A 21984-nucleotide genomic window follows, 5' to 3' on the forward strand; every position below is an offset into this window, starting at 1 on the left:
GCTGAAGGGAAATACTCTCAAGGAGATTCTGGGTGAGAAGTAATTCTCTAAATGCAAATATGTGTGAGGAGAGATCTCCTCAGGGCGAATATGGGTGAGGAGCTCTGCTACTACAACATGAAGCTGCGGCTGCGAGACAGGCCGACAATGAATAATGTGGTCAATGAAAACAACTATATAGATCTACTTCATGTTGCAATTGAGCCTTGATAATGACATTGATCCACTTCATCATTGGATTATGTCTGCACACCTCGATGATGAACTTGGTAGACATCTTTCACAAGTTGTAGAAACTGCAACTAATGCTGGAATCAATGTAGAGGGAGTCTTATCTAAAGAAGTTGTTAAAAACCTAGGAGATGATTCAGATAGTGATGATGTGCGGGTTGGTACAGCAACTCAGATAGTTCTGATAATGATGAAGATGGTGGAAGCGGAACATGTGGTGGAGGTGAAAGATATGAATATGGACAATCTTCTGTGAATATAATTTTGATCATGTCACCCAAGATGAAGACCGCGGAGCTAGAATAGCTGGTCATTGTGCTCAAGAGAAGACCCGATATGGGAGGAGGACTAGAGGTGCAACTGATGATCAAGTTACCTCATCTGATGTTTTTTCAATTGCCTTAAGTTTTAACTCTATCAATTTACACACAGAGCACAGTGGGACCTCAAATGAATCTCATGAAGGCAACAATCAATTTGGCTATGATGCTTATGGATATAATCAATATGGAGAAGTACAGGACGACTGATCCAGTTGGATTCATTCTTATTATCCCCTTATAAGGGAAACAGTCGGCAACTCTAAAAAGATCTATAATTATCATGTTCATCCCTACAATTCTTACTAAATGGGTCATATGTCTTGGTCTGATCGATTATTACATTTTCGTAGACCAGCGAGCGACTTTTCAACCACCTAGATTCTCTTTTTTGATATAGATGAAGTTGATATTCATATGTATTTATATGTAATTCCAATAAATTGATTTTTTTCAAAAACGATATATTTTCCCGGGTATCTCCGATATCTTTTTTAAAAAAATTCTGATAGATATATAGATACAGATATTTTAATTCTTAGTCTTAGCGATTAACATGTTTACATCCCTTGCATGTCGAATGAAGGTCCTGTAAGTCCTACATCGATCCTTCTGGAAGCATTACAATTGACTAGCTTTGTCTAGTTTAATTTATCTTATCTTTATCTTCTCTATCTGGTGTTTTTTTTTTTTTTTTTTTAAATTTATGGTCTTTGTCGATTAGCCTGTTTACATCCATTGCACGTGGAATAGTCAATTCTTGAAATGTCAGTGGACGGACGTCACGGACTGCTAGATTCTATAAATATGAAAGAACAATGTTACTTTGATGCGAGAACTTTCAGTTCCACAAATCAAGTTCTGTGTTGAAAAGAATTCAATCCCATCAACACAGTTCAGAACTAGCTAGCTAGCTAGCCTCCCTCAGAGGTCGACGACACTGTACTGTGTTCGAGATAAGTACTTCGAGTCATGGCCAACTGCTTCCACACAGCTTTAGAAATGCCACCATGTCGCAACAACTCGGAACATACAACAGATGCAAGGTTAGTTTTCTTTGAACTCGAAGACCCCCTGTTTTTTGTTTTAATTTGTATCAGTACGTATATATGCATAACCATGCATGATGTATACGTACAGCTTTTGCATATGGCTCCTAAACTTAATTGTTTCTTCGTTCTTTTTGTTTGATAGGAGCAAGACGGCTCCAGAGTCAAATTCAAAGGCAAAAGAAGGAAAATGGCGAATACTAGACGAAGTTCTCGATCCCAAGGGACGAATCCTTCAAAAATGGAATATGATATTTGCAGCATCATGCGTGCTTGCTGTTTTGCTGGATCCTTTGTTCCTCTACATCCCAATCCTAAACGACGACATGAAGTGCATTGGAGTAGACAAAAACATGAAGATTGTAGCTGTGGTTTTCAGATCGTTTACAGATCTCATTTATATAGTCAAGATTATTTTTCAAATCTGTAAACTCAAGAAATGTTTGTATTATCAATCTAACACAACCTATTTTAAGAAATTTTGGCCTCCTTATACGATAATAAAAATGTGTTGATGATATTTTCATTCCACAGCTAAGGAGATTTGGGAGTCATGCATGATGCTCGTCAAAGGTGGAGCCATGAAAGGATCGGGTGGGTCTCAGGCCCCATCTAAAAATGCGGACAAAAAGTGTACGTATGATATATATATATATATATATATATATATATATATATATATATCAAGTAGCAATACAGTACGTTCATGTTCAATGGCTGCCTAGCTACCTAGCTAGTAAAAAAGAAATGGCCTTCTAGCAAAGAAAAATCACAAAACAATGGTCTTCACAGTTTATCTGGATTATAGTGTTTTTGTAATATATATATATATATATATATGTCCTAATTAATGTACTCTATCAGTCCAAATCAGAAGAAAAAAAGTGTCGTCTATCTCTTTAATATTATTGTCCGTATTGAATAAATTTTTTAATTAGATATTTTGTTTGCATAGGATAATCCGTGTGATATTGTGATTTATTTTATTTTATTTTATTTTTAATCTAGGCCTCCCCATAAAAGATATTATGGGTCCGCTACTGGTGCTTGTCGTTGATATTTTAACAGTTCTTCCCATTCCACAGGTAAGAGAGATTAATCGAACTCATTTCGCTTTCTTTAGAAAATCCTTTAAAGATGACCTTACCTTGTTATTGTTTTTTTTTTAAATTGAAAATTATTTTATACACCTCCCCCTTTAATAACAGATAAACGTTGTTACGCGTCCAGGTAGTAATCATCATTTTCCTTACAAAAATGAGGGGTTCGAGATTGAATACAATTATTATGAACTCTCTTGTTCTATTCCAATATGTGCCACGAGTATTTTGCATCTACCTTGCTGGTAAGGAATTTAAAATCCCGAGCTGTCTTGAAAAGTGGGAATCATGGCTTAAAGGTGGACTCAGTTTTTTCATGTACATCCTTGCTAGCAATGTAAGTTCAAATTTGATTTTATTTACTTTAAAGTATATTTTAGTTTTTCGCCAAAAAAGAAGAAGTATATTTTAGCTTGAATTACTAATGACTGCCTCACTTTGCTTGGATTTCTTTGTAAAAGAAAGGTGCTCAGATCCCTATTAAGGTCAACTCAGACGTTGAAATAGTGCACTCGGGTTAACATTAGAAAGCTACAAATAGGGCTATCACTTGGTCGGTTCGAATCGATTATAGGTATTACCAACTTCAAAACCAAAGCTTTCGGTTTCAAAATTGAGCTACCAATTACCAACCAAAATTTTTGGTTTTTAATCATATATACCAAATTCGGTATTTCGGTTTTCGGAATTACCACTTTAAAACAACTAATTCTTTGTAATATAAATTAGAATGAACAGAATTAGGTTTTTCAATTTTATAACCGTAAACTTCATATTCATCTACTAATCATAGCTTTCTTTTGTATATATGACATCAAATTCTATCTATTTTTAATAAAACTAGGTTATTTAACCATCTTGAACTAGGTTACTCAAAATACATGTACTATCAATTATATAGTATATTGAGTAATGTTCATAATATTATGAAAACTTTTATGTTTATTTCTTAATATACATGTATGTGTATTGAAAACCATAGTATATACAGCTAATATTTAGACAATCGATAGATTCGGTATTTACCAAAACCAAACCAACTTTTTCAGTAATTTTCGATTTCGGTTTTATTGGTCTCGGTTACCAAAAAGTCGGTTTACCAAACCTAAGATATCGGTTGGTATTCGGTCAGTTTGGTAATTACCAAACCAAGTGGCAGCCCTAGCTACAAACAATGAATCTAAAATGTTGGGAACTGTTTAGTAATCCAAAGTGGTGATATTAGACAAACAGAAACACTTGGTTAGATAGAATCAAGATAATGATGATCTCAGTTAAATAGTTAAACGGTCTACCAATTTGATTATTAATTGTATGAACAAGCTTTAATTTAAGTTTGGGCAGCCTTCGATTACAAGAGTTCATTATTCATTTTTATTTATATATTTTGAAATGAGAACTTAGACTTCATTTAGTTTCTTTCCATATTGTTAGAGTAAATTTATTTTCTCTTCATATCATTTCTATTTGAAATGTTCTCTATGTTTCAATTGTTGGCTAATCTAATTGTTGATTTTTAAGGTAATTGGAGCTTTTTGGTATTTCTTCTCTATCCAACAAATGATACATTGCTGGCAATCTGCATGCCACTCGCTAAATTATCATAATGAATGTAAATCTAGTGCGTTACTGTGTCACAATCAACGTACTATTGGAAGAACCACATTGGTATATGATTTGTGTCCGATAAATCCACAAAATGTAACACTCTTTGATTTTGGCATATTTCTCAATGTCCTTCAACCTGGAATAGCTGGATCAACAAATTATTTACAAAAGTTAACAAATTGTTTGTTGTGGGCCCTGCGAAATTTGAGGTTAGAGCCTTTAAATGTCTTCTTTACTTATGATATGGGTGAATAGATCTTAATTTTTGTTATTATATAACAACTACGAGCATTTTTAACAGATTATCTATTTGAGCTCATTTAGTTATTTTAGAGAGCATATTTAGCTTTTTATCTATTTTAGTAACTACACCAGACTCCTAAGTGGCTCTCTATTATAACTTTTAGGAATCTCGCTCCTAAATATAGAGAGCGACGTGTGACTCTCTATAATTTAAAAATTTACTTTTAAGTTATTTTATGTAATTTATAAATGCATATAAATTATTTAACATTCTTTTAAAAATTAATATAAATTTAAAAATAATTAAAATAGAGAGAACATACATTTTTTAAAAGTGGCTAGCCAAAATAATTTTTTATCTACTTTAGCTAAAATTTGACTAAAATATAGCTAACATTGCCAAAGATGATGCTCTAAGAGCATCTTTAACAAACTCTCTATCTTGGCTCCTTAGCTATTTAAGAGAGTCTCTTTAATTTTTTATCAATTTTAGCAACTTCACCAGACTTCTAAGTAGCTCTCTATTTTAACTTTTAGCTATCTCGCTCCTAAATATAGATAGCGAGATGATGCTCTCTATTATTTTTGTTAATTTAAAGGACTAAATTCAGTTTAGTCCTTCAAACTTGAGGCCAAACATCAATTTGGTCTTTTTTTTTTAATCAAACTCATCCCTGATCTCTTAAAATGCATCAACCTCCTACAAAGACTCCGAACATGACGTCATGTGCTCACATGGAGCCGACATGGGATCCCACTTTTTAGATTTTGACCCTCTAAGAAGGGTAAAATTGACATTTTCCCTTCCTCCCCTTCGTCTTCGTCTTGTTCTTCTTCTTCGTCTTCGTCTTCGTCTTGTTCTTCTTCTTCTTCGTCTTCGTCTTCGTCTTGTTCTTCTTCTTCTTCGTCTTCTTCGTCTTCGTCTTCGTCTTCTTCTTCTTCGTCTTCGTCTTCGTCTTCGTCTTCGTCTTTGTCTTGTTCTTCTTCTTCTTCGTCTTCGTCTTCGTCTTCGTCTTCGTCTTGTTCTTCTTCGTCTTGTTCTTGTTCTTCTTCGTCTTCGTCTTTGTCTTCTTCTTCTTCTTCTTCTCTCTCTCTCTCTCTCTCTCTCTCTTCTGTCTCGATCTTCTTATTTTTCCAGATTTTACTCTGATTTTTGTCCACCTAATTCTTCCAATTTCTTGAAACTTTGTGCACAAAAGAATTCACCCAACTCTTCCCATTCATTCATCTAATCTCATCACCTCACCCTTTTGAAACTCCACCACCGAAAGACTATCACCAGCCAATAATTCCTATATTCCATCACTTCCTCTTCATTTTACCCATACCAATATCAATACCGGATTTATACCAATACCCATATCAGATTCATACCCATACTTCATACTAGATTCATACCCATATCATATTCCATCACTTCCTCTTCATTTCATCAAGAAGTTTCTTTTTGTTCAAATTGACAGCAGCTATTCTGCTCCAACACTACAATAACAGTCACTTGTCATACAAAAATCCCAAAAACCACCGGAACAACAGTGAACATAAAATCCCAAAATTCCAATTTCTTTAAAGAACTTCGTCAATTCTTAACTAAACTCGAATTCTAGTATACAGAGGAGATAGAGCTCGATGAGAGGATGTTATTTGGTACCTTACCCGTGCCCGATAGTAGCCACAACTGCCGGAAATCGCTATAAAACAAGCGGAACCACCGAAGCCTTCGGGCTTCGCTTCTCTCTTTCTTCCCCTTCCGATTTCAAGTCCTCCGACTCCTCCATCCGCATACCGAATCGCCCTGCCGAGTCAAGTCTTCTGGGCTGCCTCGACGAGTTTAAGTCAGTCACCGGAGAAGAAGATGAGGACGACACCAATCAAGAGGTAGGGGCGGAGACGAAGAGAGAGGCTTCGATGGTGGATTTGATCGAGGCCTCCTGTTGCTCCTTGAGGCAAAAGTCTTTGTAATATTTGGAGTAGAGATTCATTGTGAGAGAGAGAGAGAGGTTTCAGATATGAGTGAGATGAAAGCGACGCAGAAGGGAGAGAGAATAAGAGAAAAAAAAAATTAAAAATTAGATTAAATTTGAAATATTCATTTTGCCCCTTCTTGTGGGTTCAAAATGTGGGATCTCTTTGTTGGTTCCAACTCAACGCATGACGTCATGTTCTGAGTTTTTGGACGAGGTTGACGCAATTTGAGAGATCATAGATGAGTTTGAGTAAAAAAAAAAGGACCAAACTGATGTTTGGCTTACAGTTCATTCTATATAATTTATTAATAAATTTAAATTATTTTTTCTTCATTCAATAAATAATATAAATTTAAATAAAGTTAAAATTCTCTACTGATACAGATGTATTTCTAAAGTGGCTAACCAAAATAATTTTTTAGTTACTTTGACTAAAAAATAGACAGCATTACTAAAAATGCTCTAAGAATACACAAAGTCATATGTGAGCCGAACTCACGACCTACTACTTATGAAAAGAAGACTAATGAGACAAAATGATAATAGGATGATGATCTAATCTCTTATTGTGAACCCACCCAATATATATTCATACCTATATTTTCTCTCTCTTTTCTCCGGTTTCTTATTTGATCAACATATTACTATAAATAAGTAGTATTGTTGGGGTATAATTATTAAATTGCTAGCTAAACCTCATATCTTTTGATATTAAAATTTAAAAAAAAAACATTGTTGGAGGTGTTCTAATAAATCGAATTTATATTTCATCATATTGTATATATATTTCTCCGTTTCAATTTTGCAGTTCATTTGGTTCGAACCTCGAGCCTAGTATCAATCCGTGGGAAAACCTTTTTGCGACTTCTGTTTCTATCACTGGCTTGCTCCTGTTTCTATATCTCCTTGGAAAATTACAGGTTGGTGGCCAAGTTAATTTCTTTACGCTTAAAGCCGTCCTCCTCAAGATTTCATTATTTTGTTCTTTTCCGTCCTTTATTTTAACGCGCACAACACAAAATTTTAGTTCATTTGGATACTATTAAACCATTTGATTTTTTGTCTTACTTATGTGCTATATGACGATCTGCATTTGGTTTGTGTGCACAAGTAGGCCAATGAAAAATTCTTGATTGTAGTACGTTATCCGTATTTTGGCAAATCATAAGATTGAATATAGCTTCGAGGGAGAATAAATTAAATTTCATTAATAACCAAAAGGATTACAAAGTATCGGAACAGTTAGAATTGTATGTTAACAAGTTAATGATCAATGTCATCAAGGAAAAAAAAATTAAATGATCAACTAAAATATAGGGCAACCATTTGGTCATTGATTTGAAAGTTCTTACTTGATTTTTACTGTAAGGTCCTCACCAAATGAGCTCCTTGGTTTAGTTTATACTTGAAACTACTCACACCCTATGGCTATGGGCAATACTAGCAAAAAGAGCTATACACACTGATTGAAATCAGTGGGTATAAATCCTAATAGCTACTGAAATCAGTATGGGAAGCCCAATAGCTACCCTACACTCACAGATATTATGTCTGTTCTATTTGGTGGGGTGGTCTTTGACCTTCCCCCACAGATAAAAAAAGTCCGTGTGAATATTTAGTGGGACCCAGCTCTACACCAATATACTATTAAAAATCTTTGGTATTTAACATCAGTGAGAGTCTCTGTGACAGTAATCAATGTGCCATTTGGCAAGGTGAACTTGGGCTATTCCTTGTCCTTGAATTAACACTTATGGCCTAGCCATCGTAGTCACAAAGTAATGGAGTTATCTTGAAAAGAACTCAAAATTTTATTCATAAGCCAACAGAGTACATCATTGTCTCTTAACCATTAGGAGAATCTAATCCAAATGCTAGCTAATGCAAAACAAAGGTAGTCGTTTGACTTCATTTGGTAACTCCAAAATAAATATGACCAGGTGAATAGAGAGATGTCGGTGGAGCAAAGCTCGCTTAAGTACCACTTATCTCAAAACCTTCCTAGACATCATACTCATTTTGGATAAGCCTATGTCAAGAAAAACTAAACCAATGGCATTTACTACAAAGTATATGACAATTGCTCATTACATCTCTTGGAAAAATAAAGACTTAAACAGAATTGGCAATCTATTGATCCCAGCCAGATTTGTATTATTCAACCCTTCACTCTAGATCATCTTCTTGATCTTCTTTTTCCATATAGTGAGCTTCTCTTACTTCACAATATGCTTTGTAGGCGGTGGCAATTTCTTCACGAGCTCTACAAATGTATGCCCAATGACCAGATACTCCACATTGAGAACATACATCTCTTTGCTCATACTCTATTGATTGAGACACTTTGAAAGCGTCATTTAGATGGCTCTTAGTGTTGGCGGCGTCACCAACATGGCCAGAGGCGTTGCCTCCCTCTCTCTTTCCACATTGACCATGGATCTTGAATTGTAGTTCTTCACAAGGATGTTGTCATGCTTTTTAGCGACACTCATAGCTCCAATGAGCTCATGAAACCTTCTGGTCCGTCCTGCAGTAACATCAATGTAGAGACAGGGAAGGTAGAGACAGTCATCTTAATCTACATCACATTTGTGATCCCTTTACCACAGAATTCCATTAAGGATTTAATGCAAAGTGCTTCCGAGTTGTAGTCAAGAACTGACTTGAAATCACAGAAGCGGAGGCTATGTCATCTCACTTCTAGGTCAGGAAGCATGGAGTCACGGACTTTGCCAATCTTTCTTCGAGTGAGACCCACAGCCTTCTGGGGTCTTATTCATTCATACACTCGTATTTGAGCGAATCATCCATATGACGAGTCATTAGGATGATGGCTTTCGCCTTATTTGCCTCTAAGGCTGCTCTATTTGCTTCTAAAGCTTGAGCTTTCTCAACAGTTAGCACGTCTTGGCTAAGCTCGAGAATCATATCCAGGATTCCATCGACCTTGAGATGCTGGTGGACATCACGAACCCACCTATGATATCCAGAGTCAGTTGTTCCCAATGGAGCAAAGTCCAATTTGTTCAGGTTACTCATCCTAAAACAGAACTAGAAAAATGGTTAGTTTTGGAGCGTAAAGGACTACCACAAAAATATATAAAATTCTTGAGCGTAATTGTTTCCAATAAATTAAATTCCAAGAGGTATTGGATTAGATCGAAATAATGACGTAAGTGATCGATCATAAATTCTCTACAAACTCTAAGTTTGGAGATCTCAACAAGCTCTAAGTTTGGAGTGACCACAAACCCCCACAGTTCAGCTTAATTTGGTCTCTCCTATGATGAAGAAAGGGAGGTAGAAGAAGGGAGTTTGCAAGTCCCCGAGAAAAAGAAGAGAAGAAATAAAAACTTCAAAAACTGGAACTTTTAGTAAAAAATACCTCGAAATAGGTCGCCGAAAAAAGTGGCCTGAAAAGTCACCGGAAATTGTCAACCGGAGTTTACCTGTGCTGACGTGGCGCTGGGGTCCGGCTGCTGACATGGCTCTGGGGATCCGGTGCTGACATGGCATTGGGATCCTTTGCTGACGTGGCAGTCGGTCACTTTGCTGACGTGGCTGTGGGTCCCTGTGATGACGTGGCAGTGGGCCGCGTCTATGGACCTCTGGGCTTGGGCTTCTGGGCTGCCTTCTTTCCCTTTTTTTTTTCCTTTCTTCTGTCTGTTCTTCTGGTGGCCAGTTCGACCTCTTTCAGACCAGTTTTTAGAGTTATTTTTACGGTTCTTGGACCCTGGAATCGATCAACTGGTGGTAGTAAAATTTGCTAGCAATCGGAGGTCTGGAAGGTGGTGAACCGGTGCAGGGATCCTTTTTTTTTTTCTTCTTGGATGGCTGGTTCGATACTTCCGGTGGCCGGTTCGGTGGTTTTCCAGCCGGTTCTGGAATCTTGGGATTGAGGACTTCAATATATGCGGCGGTGGTGGCTAGGGTTTGAAGGCTACGAATTTAGGGTTTCAGAGTTAGGGCCTCGTGCTAATAACGTGTTTAAGGAAAAACAAAATTGAGAGAGAATTGCTGTACATTCTTATTGATAATAGGGGTCTCTTTATATAGAGAATTACAATGCATAGAGTCTTAATGATACAAGAAAAGATAATCATACATTGAATAGGAATCTCTAAGATTCTCCGAGATTATCTAATTAAACTCTATTACTACTAGGTCAAGTAACCTAGAGTTTGTGCCAGATACAAAATAGGGATTTACTTGAACAATTATAAGGAAAATTATGATAATGGGGAAATATTACCAATGGTCACTGAGTTATGACTTATTCGACACTTAACTCACTGTATTTTCAACAATATCACTTAACTCATTCAGTTTTACATCCGTCTTTCACTTAACTCACTGCCGTTAATTCTACTGTTAGAAGCCGTTAAAATTGAGGGTATATTTGTCATAACACTTAAAAATCATTTTTAACTTAAAAAAACTACATTTATTAGACTTTTTTTAAATTTTTTTAAATTTCTCAAATTTCTAATAAAAAATGATTTTTTTAACTTAAATATAATTTGAAAAAAAAGTTAGAAATGCATTTTTTGAGTGTTTAGACAAATATACCATCAATTTACATTTTTTAGACTTTTTTCAATTTTTAAAATTTCTGAGATTTCTAATAAAATGATTTTTTAACTTAAATATAATTTGAAAAAAATTGTCTTTTTTTTTTTTTTAAGAAAAAGTTAGAAATGCATTTTTTTAGTGTTTAGACAAATATACCCTCAATTTGAATAACTTTTAATGGCAGAATTAACGACAGTGAGTTAAGTGAAAGATGATGTAAAACTGAGTGAGTTAAGTGATATTGTTGAAAATACAGTGAGTTAAGTGTCGAATAAGTTATAACTTAGTGACCATTGGTGATATTTTCCCTATGATAATTACAAAATATATATTTTTTAATAAAAATAAATAAATAAAATATCACAACTCACTTGTTTCTCTCACTGTCTTCTCTTTGCAATAAGTGTTTTCTTTCATTATCTTTTCTTTTTATTTAAAAATAAAAAATATTTTGACATAAGCAGAGCAAATAAAAATACTTTAACACATGCAGGACATGTGGAGGAATGCTAGTTTTAGATCATTCTAGGTGGTACAGCAAATGTGATTCATCTAACTTTATTTTTTTAAATATAACAATTAGAAATAATTACTGCCCAAAATAATGTGTATATAGCTATATACGTTAGTTGAGACGTGGATTGAACCTAATACTTGCACGTTGTGCAATAGATATATATGGCATGGGAAACAGCAATGAAGCAAGAAAGATGGACAACAGAAGTTCGAGAGAAGAAGGAAGTAAAACGACTGATTAAATTATTTGAACCGAAGATAGACTCATGGTTAGAAAAAAATGACCTGGATCCCAGCCGTTTCAAGTCAGTGGTCGAGACAGAGCTGGTAAATCTAGCATTGAAAAGCAACAAGGAAGATGTTGATGAGAATGAAATCTTTCCCAATCTTTCTCGTGATCTTCGAGATCAGATACAAATTGAAAAGGATGCAAAAGAGATAGATTCGTGGCTACAAAAAAACTATCTAGATCCTCAGCATTTCAAGGCCGACATCGTGGAAGCAGTAAAAGAAAAACGTAAACAAAATGGACCATTTGACTTGGATCCGAACAATATCCTCCCAATTGTTCCTGACAATATCCGAAATACAATCATGGAAAGTATATCTAATAAGGCGTGGGCTATGCTGGAGCAGGTAAGGCTATGTGTTTTTTTTTCCCCTGTTGGTAAAATTTTACGAAAGATAACACGGTTTGTGGGAATTGAAACCCACTGCCTTTGGCCGTGTACGATAATTAAGGGGATTGATAACTGCACTCTACTTTTGAACATATTTCATCACTTATACTCCACATTTGACAACTTAAAAGTGAAGTGCAAGTATGAAAATAGAGGGTCAAAAATTACTCCTCATGAATAACTAAGACTTCAATAATATACTCAAAACTGGATTCTTATTCATAATATATACATTGTTTTCTACAAATCCCAGGTACTACTTCTTCAAAATGTGAATGAATCAGGATTGAAAAGAATCTCTAAGAAATTTATAGCCCAGAAGTATACACAGTCAAGAACTATTATTAAAGAGAAGGAATCGCTTAAAATGATCTTCATCGTTGACGGAGTTGCAAGTATTGGAAAAAGATATTGTCTTACTCGTTGGGAGCTAAAAGCAGGAGAATTCTATGGCGAAGAGCTCCTGCGTTCGCCATCAGCCAAAGCAAAGGAGTTCGTTAAGGCCAAAACTGATGTTGAAGCCCTGATTCTTGACGCCGAAGCTTTGCAGGGTGTGGTTTCTGAGTACAAGTTGCATATCAGCAAACAGATCCCCGTCTCGTCAAAATATGAGATCAACCATTTGTCCATGCTAAAGAATGTAAGTTGATTTCTCCTTCTATCACTGTAGTTGGAATCTTAATCTGATCTGTTATATTTCTCGGTGCTAGTAAGTAAGGCAAAATTTCAATATAATCAGTGGTGTTCACCTGGTCAGTTGTTGACCAAAGAATTTATGTTCAATAACTCTTAGATTTACATCCAAGGGTGGAAAACAAAACGCCTAAACTTAATAATAATTCTCTTTACTATTGGATTTACATCCAAGAGTGGTTGAGCATATTTTCTTAGTCAATAACGAATCAGGTGAACATTACTATATTTGAACTTATCGCACACTTATTTAAATCGAGCGTATAACTATGAAAAATTATAGGACATGGTATATAGGTATAGTTCACTGAAAACATAATCATTTCCTTTCAAGGGGGGCTTAGGGGGTTTTGGCTAGGTCCTTCCTCTTGGATCCCAAATCTGAAACTTTAGGGAGCCTGAGCCCGTTAGCTTGGTCCACACTTGGGCACAAATCCAATTCCAGGTTGCTTTGGATACCCAACAATTGAGGCACCCCAATAAAATTGGGCCCCCAAACTGATTTGGACAACCAAACCAATATGGGCACCCAACTCTTTCTGTTAACAACGCCACCGCCAGTGGACAACGCCGCTTCAGCACATGGTCAATTATTTGATACGCAATGATTTATATAATAGTTGATGTAGAATTAATAATTGTCTTTTCCTAGGTGCCAAAACTAGAAAATATTGATGAAAAAGTTCTGGAGGCAATCAGTAAGGTCCTTAAGACACAGAGCTATGGCAAAGGGTCGCAAATTGTTAAAGAGAAGGACGAACTGGACAAGATGTTTTTGGTCACGCGTGGAACAGTAGGCGTAAGAAGGTCCGGTAAATTGAGGAGAGAATTGTACAAGGTTGGAGAACTCTACGGAGAAGAACTTCTGGATTGGGCGTTGGATGTGTTGGATATGGGAACGGCTTCTCCTCTCCCCTTATCGGCTGGTACTGCTACGACCAACACCACTGTTGACATCCTCATTCTCAACGCCACGGATTTGGAGAAGGAGTTAGCCGCTACAAGATCACCATCCCCAATGATTCTGAGTCAGAGGATTAAATGAAATGATGCTCTATTCATATGCAATGCGTTGTTTTTTTTTCTCTTGATGCCTGGAATAAAGTTGAGTAATGTACTTCTTCACTTTTCATTCTTCTTAGTTACATGGCCACTTGAGTGATTTAAAATCACTATCTTTCTAGTTAAATTTTATGTATGAGTTTCTTACTCATATGGTCATTTGGCCCAAATAATTCCCTATGCAAGTCAGGTACTATAAAATTTGTGTGCGAATCGGTCATTTTCAAAGTAGTTATTGAGGCTTTTAAGTAATTCCCTATGCAGCCAGGTACTTAAAAATTATGTGCAAATTAAATCGATCATTTTTAAATTAGTGATTGAGGCTTTAAGTGAATCAGTGGTTTGAGAATAACTTTTTATTTTTATTTTTGAGGGAGGAAGAATTATTAGTACCATTTTATTTATATATATGAATCTTTTATGTCTTAAACATAGGTCTAAAAAACAATCAAAGAACCAATTACCTTTAGAAAGAAACAAAAAGGCAGGGAATCAGCAAAGTAAGAATCTTTTTCGTAGAGCGTTTCTTTTCTTTCCTTTTCATAAAGAAAAGTCATGAATGACTTGAAAACCAAGCTATGCCGGCCCCGTTGCGCACATTATACCAAAATATATCTTTACCCTTTGTAGACACCAAAAATTTAATGAAAATAAAATTCATTAAATAATTCGGTTAACACTTGAAATTATGACAGAATAAATTTAGTAGGCATGTGGGTCCCACAAAATGTCCATGTGGCTTGTAAGTAAGCAAAATCACGCAGACTCAGAGAATGACACTTGGCGACACATGAAAGGCCCGACGGCAATAAATGAATTTGTTTCGGCTAAATCAATTGATATTAAAGCGGATCAATCAAATTAATTGATTCCGAACAAAATCAAGGATTAAATCTCATCTGTTGATTAGATGTCAATTTATTTAAATTGATAATCAAGACGAAGATCAGTCATCAAATTAATTGGCTAAATTCCTTAATAGTCATGATTAAATCAGTTAATTAAAACTGATTGATTTAATTATGCTATTAACGAAATACAATTAAAATCAAATCATCAAATTAATTGGTTAAATTCCTTAATAGTCGTGATTAAATCGGTTAATTAAAACACTGATTGATTTGATTATGCTATTAATGAAAATGCAATTAATTACGTGTCATCAAGTCATTCCAAATCGAGAGAGACGCCGACACTATAAATACCTCCTCTCAAATCAAGAGAAGGACTTCGGCCAAAAAGAGAAGAAAATACTCTGAAACTCTCTGAAGCCTCCCAAGCACGTGTGAAGAACCCTCAAGCTGCCAAATAGCCGGTTCCTCACCAACCTCAAGTCAAAACATTTGTCACGTTTCGATACTCGTTATCGTCGTATAACTCAAGATCAAGCGTCAAGCCCTTGAGTAAAATTCATCGTCGGAGATAGAATCAGAGGATTACCAAAGATTGTAACCCGCACTTAAATTAATAAAATTATTATTTTTGTACACGTGCCTGCATTTTGTTTGTTTTCAGATTTTCGTGTTTACACCCTTATTCCAATATCATGCTTGATTAAATACTGAAATTTCAGCAACCATTGATATCAAATATATATCGTTGTCAAGCTCACTCTCTCTGGAACCCTAAAATTTCATTCGATCTTCTTCTCTACAAACATAGGATGGTTGATAGCAGATATAAAAGGTATTTCTCCTTTTGTAGTCATGCATAGGATTCATCTAGAAGACAATGCTAAGACTTCACGTGAAGCACAAAGACGTTTGAATCCTGCCATGAAGGAAGTAGTTAGAGCTGAAGTGTTGAAACTTTTGGATGTTGGTATCATTTACCGAATTTCTGATAGTCAATGGGTCAATCCTATTCAGGTTGTCCCAAAGAAGTCTGGCATCACAGTGGTTAAGAATGATGACAATGAGTTAGTTCCCATAAGAATCCAAACTGGTTGGCGTGTGTGCATTGACTACCGCATGTTAAATTTTGCCACAAGGAAAGATCATTTTCCTCTTCCATTCATTGATCAAATGTTAGAAAGGTTAGCCAGTCAAGCGTACTACTGTTTCTTAGATGGTTATTCCAGTTATAACCAAATCCCCATGGCATTTGAGGATCAAGAGAAAACTACTTTCACTTGTCCTTTTGGAACCTTTGCCTACTGACACATGCCCTTTGGGTTATGCAATGCACCTACTACTTTTCAGCGGTGTATGGTTTCTATCTTCTCTGATATGGTAGAGCACTTCCTTGAAATATTCATGGATGATTTTTTTGTGTTTGGGTCTTCATTTGATGAGTGTTTACACCATCTTTCCCTTGTCTTAGTTCATTGTAAGGAGAAGAATCTTGTTCTGAATTGGGAGAAATGTTATTTCATGGTCAAAAAAGGAATTGTCTTAGGGCATGTGATTTCCTCTAATGGTATAGAGGTTGACAATCTTCCACCCCCACGAATGTACTGTTAAAGAGATTCGATCATTCCTAGGGCATGCTGGATTTTACCGTAGGTTCATCAAGGACCTTAGTAAAATTTCACGTCCTTTATGCAGTTTACTTGCCAAAGACGCTCCATTTTTCTTCACTGATACATGCCTGCATGCTTTTGAGAAACTTAAGTCGCTTTTGACTTCTGCACCCGTCATTCGACCTCCTGATTGGAGTGTCCCTTTTGAAATCATGTGCGACGCATCTGATTATGCCATAGGAGCTGTTTTAGGACAGCGAATTGCTAGACCTCCCCATGTCATTTATTACTCTAGCAAGACTCTCACTGATGCACAACTCAACTACTCCACCACTGAAAAGGATTTATTGGCGGTTTTTTTTGCGTTAGACAAGTTTAGGTCTTATCTCTTAGGATCTAAGGTCATTGTTTTTTCGGATCATGATGCATTGAAGTATGTTTTGTCTAAAAGGGATGCTAAACCTCGTCGATCTTATCCGCTGGATTTTGTTGCTACAAGAGTTTGATATTGAGATCAGAGATAAAAAGGGTTCTGAGAATGTTGTAGTTGACTACTTGTCCAGATTAATTGTTGAGTCTAGTGAGGATTCTTTCTCCATCACCGAGTCTTTCCCTTATGAACAACTTATGCATGTTTCTCATTTGCCATGGTATGCTGATATCGTGAATTATCTTGTAACTGGTGAGATGCCATCCCATTGGAGCAAACAAGATAAGTCAAAGTTTTTAGCTTTGGTGAAATACTTCTTTTGGGATGATCCCTACTTTTTTAACTATTGTCCTGATCAGATCATTAGGAGATGTGTTGCCGATAGTGACCAAACTAATATCATCTCATTTTGCCATGACCATGCATGTGGTGGTCATTTCAGTTCCAAAAAGACGGCTGCCAAGATCCTACAATGCGGATTCTACTGGCCATCTCTTTTTTGCGATACACATGAGCATTACAAAGATTGTGATCGATATCAAAAGTTAGGAAGCCTTTCTAGTCAAAACATGATGCCCTTAAACCCAATCCTTATTGTTGAACTTTTTGATGTTTGGGGTATTGATTTTATGGGACCATTTCCTAATTCTTTTGGTAAGTTGTACATTCTTGTTGCAGTTGATTATGTGTCAACGTGGGTAGAAGCCTTAGCATGCAAAACAAATGACCACAAGGTTGTGATTGGATTTTTGAAAGAGAATATATTTTCTCGTTTTGGTGCTCCTCACGCTATCATTAGTGATGGAGGGAAGCACTTCTATAGTAGGCCATTTGAGCACTTGATGAAACAATATGGCATTACACATAGAGTTGCAACTCCTTATCACCCGCAGACGAGTGGTCAAGTTGAAATTTCTAATAGGGAAATCAAGCATATCCTTGAGAAAACCGTCAACCCCACTAGGAAAGATTGGTCTTTGAAACTCACTAATGCACTTTGGGCATACCGTACTGCATTCAAGACCCCTATAGGAATGTCTCCTTATCGTCTTATGTATGGTAAGGCATGTCATCTCCCTGTTGAGTTTGAACATAGAGCTTATTGGGCTATTAAGAGATTGAACTTCTCTCCTAATAAGGCGGGCTTAAATAGAAAACTCTAACTCAATGAATTGGAAGAAATTCGGAATAATGCTTATTACTCTGCAAAATTATACAAGGATCGAATGAAGGTGTTTCATGACAAGAACATCTTGAGGAAAACATTTACACCTGGCCAGAAAGTCCTCTTGTATAATTCTCATTTGCATTTGTTTCCTGGTAAGTTAAGATCTCGTTGGACTGGACTTTTCTTTGTTCACACTGTCTACTCTCATGGTGCAGTTGAAATTGAAAATCCAAAAAATGGTGGTGTGTTCAAAGTTAATGGTCAGAGGTTGAAGCCATTTTTGGAGTTGAAAAGCCCTGAGGTTAAGGAGTTACTTCTCACTGACCTTATCTATCAGGATTGATGCTCTTTAATGACACTTGTGTGCCTATAGTTGTAGGTTTGTTTTTGAGTTCTTAGTGTCTTTTGTTTGTCATGTTTGATTTTCTTAATTTCTATTGAAATCTGCATTTACAACTGATCAATTCTGTTTCACTGTTGGAATAATTTCAAAGGAAATTGGAAAAGCGTCAATCAGGTACCATCTTTCCTAATCTTCCACCATCTTATTGAATATTGTCATGCTTTACATTTGCAACATTGAGGACAATGTTAGATTTAGGTTTGGGGGTAGGATTTCGAAATTTTGGTTTCTTCTCTTTGGTTTTCAAAAAAAAAATAAAAAATAGTGTGTGATATCTTGTTCTTGATTATGTGACTTTTGAGAGAATTTTTGATACTTTAGTGTCTTAATAATTTGGGATTAGAATTGTTTCACTAAGTTCTTGAACTCGGAGCACATTTTCATATGAGCCACATGGTGCAATTTGACATTGAAGAGTGAGATTTGAGCCTTAACATTTTTCTGAGGGTTATTCACTATTATGATTCATTTTGTTTTGCATTACTTTGTTGATGATCTCATTATTCATTTCATCTTGATCGGTTGCCTAGAATAACATCTACATCACTACACCTGAGTTCTTTTAAGACACTTAATGACCACATTAATCCGGAGAAATGATTTAGGCATTGTTAGATTAAATAAGCTTGAGCCGTTCTAGCCTTCCCATTCAATATAAACTCGCTAGAAAGCCCCTTGAACCTAAATATAGCGTTTTCTTTGGTTACCACATTCACCATTCCCTAATCCAATGAGGAGTACTAGCTACTAAATAAATATCCACCACCCTCTCTGAGAACTTGTTAGAGTTGAGATAGTTTTGTGGCATGTGTTGTGTTTCAAAAAGAAAAAAAAAATGTATTCTCCCAATCAAGATGGTAGAATAGAAAGAAAAGAGAGAGAGAGAGAGAGAAGAAGAGAGATTTGCATACTGAAAGTTTGAGAAACTAAAATCAGTGCATTGTTCATTTACGAAGAACTCTACAAAGTTCTCAGAAGTTCTTGAATTCTTTCCCTTTCTTTGTTAGCTATAACCCTAGCCTTACATTACAACAATAAATAAAGTCCTTTTTGATCTTTTGGAAACATGTGGTCAGAATGTGGAAAGTAAATTAAGGAACTAAGGTGTGTGGGATTCAACATTCTCAATGGTGACTGATATTCCTTCATGAGATCAATTTTCTTTTTATTTTTTAGAAAAAGCAAATTCTTCTTGATACACATATGTGAGACGTTTGAATTCATTTATAATTACTCTCCTCACATATGATTTGAGTGAAACACGTAGCCTATTTCTGAGCGTTTCAATTCGGAGTGACTATTATCTGGTGAGATTTGAAGTCAAAGCGAATTTTCAGAAGGAGATTTGACTTGGGTTTAGCTTAGAGATGGAGGGTTGTATTTTTGTGGCTCTACTCCTACAAAGCCGAGTTAAGAAACTTTCTGAATTGATTCTAGCATCTATCTAACCACACACTCTGAGGTTTCAATGGATTTTCTTAAGTCAATTTGTGTCTTGTTTTGAGTTTTGTTTTGCTCGAGGACTAGCAAAATATAGGTTTGGGGGTATTTGATGAGGACATTTTATATCATATTAATATCTCTAATTTATATTTGTTAGTAACTTCTTTTTATTAGTTTGAGTCATATAATTTGCATTAGGTGTAGCACCATGTGTAATATACATGCACATTTTAAATTGATGGAATGCTTTCTCATTACATTAAGTATGTTATATTGGCCTTCAATTGTTGAAGTCAATTTATGTTTTTTTTTTTTACTCATAGGCAAGCATGCAATTGAAGCAAATGGAAAAATACATGAAGAATGACCAATGAAAAATAAAAAGCATGATAATGCTATGTGTGAAAGCATTTATGAGTGGAGAAGTTTGGTATCAAGCATGATAATGCTATGTGTAAAAGCATTTATGAGTGGAGAAGTTTGGTATCAAGCATGATAATTTTTATAAGGCAATTCACATGGAAATTAAGTTGGAATGAAGACCAAGGTTGCCCTATAAATAGAGCTTTCTTGAATGCAGAAAGGGAGGAGAGGTAGAGAGAAGAGAATTGGAGACACACCCTTGATCCTTGCTCTTCCCTTTCATTAGTTACTCTTTGTTTGATGAATTGTATTATTTTAAGCATGTTTTTAATTTGTATTATGCATTGCTAATTTCCTTAACTAAGGTTAAGGAGGAAACCACATTATGAAATCTATCTCTATTCCCATAATTATGTTTTTCATGCCTACGACTCTTGCTTCAAAATGCATTAATAAAATCTTTGTTCCTATCACCTTTAATGTCATGCATTTTTGGTAGTTTGGAAGTCACTTTTATTAATCCATGCTTGGCTTAGTAAAATATTTGACATGAACTCCTTTGATCTTGTTAATGTTTAAGATTTGGGCGGTGGCTTGCTGCGTTCAGTTCGACGTTCGGACATCTGTCTGTCGGGCTGCATGAGTTATTCCTTGCTGCGTCTAGCCAACCTCGAGTCGAGCGGCAGCTGAGGGAGAAGATCAAGGGTCTCCAGAGGGACTGAAGGAGGCTCAGGACAGGCTAGTGGATGTCGAGCGGTGCCTGAGTAAGGCCGAGTGTGATGCCCTGGATGCCGGGGGCAAACTGACTGTGGCCATCAAGCAGAATGATCAAATATCCCACTTGGAGTAGGACATAGCCTTGCTGAAAGATCAGCTGGTAGCGAAGGAGAAAAATGTTGAAATCCTTTAACGGGAGTCTACCGCCAAGGGCGCCGAGGTAAAGAAGCTGGAGGGTACAGTCGCTAGGCTGGAGGCTGAGAAGAGTCGTGAGGAGGCCACCACTGTGGGTGCGTTCAAGCAGTCTGCTGAGTACAAGCGGGCACTGATGAAGGCAGCAAAGGCTGGTGCTGCCTCCAACCTGGACATGCTGAACAAGAGGGGAGCTATTGACTGGGTGAAAGCGTCCCAATCTACCAAGCCGTCGGATTAGCGGGAGCCTACAAGTACCGTGGTTCCTGCCCAAGCTCAGGGTGCCCGCTCGGGTAGTGGAGAGAGTGATGAGCATCCGGTGGGTGACTCTCAGTAGACTCCACCTCCTACTCAGTCCGACATTTCGCGTGCCGATTTCATGGCCTCCTACATCAGAGAAGATATAGTGACGCCGAGCCCTACTGCTCATGGGTCTGATCAGACGAGCCGCCTGGCCGGGCAACAACCGCCGCAGGAAGGTGAGGATGTTTCTGGGTTGACAGGCTCATTTCTCACATATTTCTCCTCGTCATCCCTAGGATCCTCAAATATTGGCCGTTGGCGCATGGTTTCTTACCGTGAGGATCTCATGTCGGCGTGTTGATCGAGCCACAGTCGTTGAGTAGCACTCTCGTGCTAGCTGCTGGCTTCCCTTCACACGGCGTGGGGAACTTCATGAGGAGCATGTAACCGGCGATGATGCACTTAAGTTTGTTGAGTGTCGGTCGACCAATGATGGTGTTGTATGAACTGAAGCAGTCGACAA

General features: G+C 36.6%; 3 protein-coding genes across 3 annotated transcripts; all 3 read left to right on the plus strand.

Moving 5' to 3' along the window:
* The first annotated feature begins 1404 nt into the window (after positions 1-1404).
* Positions 1405-12127, plus strand: LOC121048889 (cyclic nucleotide-gated ion channel 1-like). Its single transcript, XM_040507633.1, has 9 exons — positions 1405-1597; positions 1746-2041; positions 2135-2233; positions 2609-2685; positions 2831-3037; positions 4222-4517; positions 7327-7438; positions 11763-12052; positions 12112-12127. The coding sequence occupies exons 1-9, from the start codon at positions 1524-1526 to the stop codon at positions 12125-12127; spliced, it is 1467 nt and encodes a 488-aa protein (XP_040363567.1). The 5' UTR covers positions 1405-1523.
* Positions 12059-14250, plus strand: LOC112170208. The gene is made up of 3 exons (XM_024307411.2): positions 12059-12242; positions 12540-12926; positions 13632-14250. The coding sequence occupies exons 1-3, from the start codon at positions 12201-12203 to the stop codon at positions 14022-14024; spliced, it is 822 nt and encodes a 273-aa protein (XP_024163179.2). The 5' UTR covers positions 12059-12200; the 3' UTR covers positions 14025-14250.
* A 1497-nt stretch (positions 14251-15747) lies between these two features.
* LOC121049692 lies at positions 15748-21459 on the plus strand. The gene is made up of 8 exons (XM_040507635.1): positions 15748-15894; positions 16601-16796; positions 17002-17364; positions 17611-17996; positions 18153-18252; positions 18316-18401; positions 20974-21117; positions 21238-21459. The coding sequence occupies exons 1-8, from the start codon at positions 15748-15750 to the stop codon at positions 21457-21459; spliced, it is 1644 nt and encodes a 547-aa protein (XP_040363569.1).
* Positions 21460-21984: the final 525 nt, after the last annotated feature.

Source organism: Rosa chinensis, chromosome 1, assembly GCF_002994745.2.
Source record: "Rosa chinensis cultivar Old Blush chromosome 1, RchiOBHm-V2, whole genome shotgun sequence".
NCBI classification, from domain to species: domain Eukaryota; kingdom Viridiplantae; phylum Streptophyta; class Magnoliopsida; order Rosales; family Rosaceae; genus Rosa; species Rosa chinensis.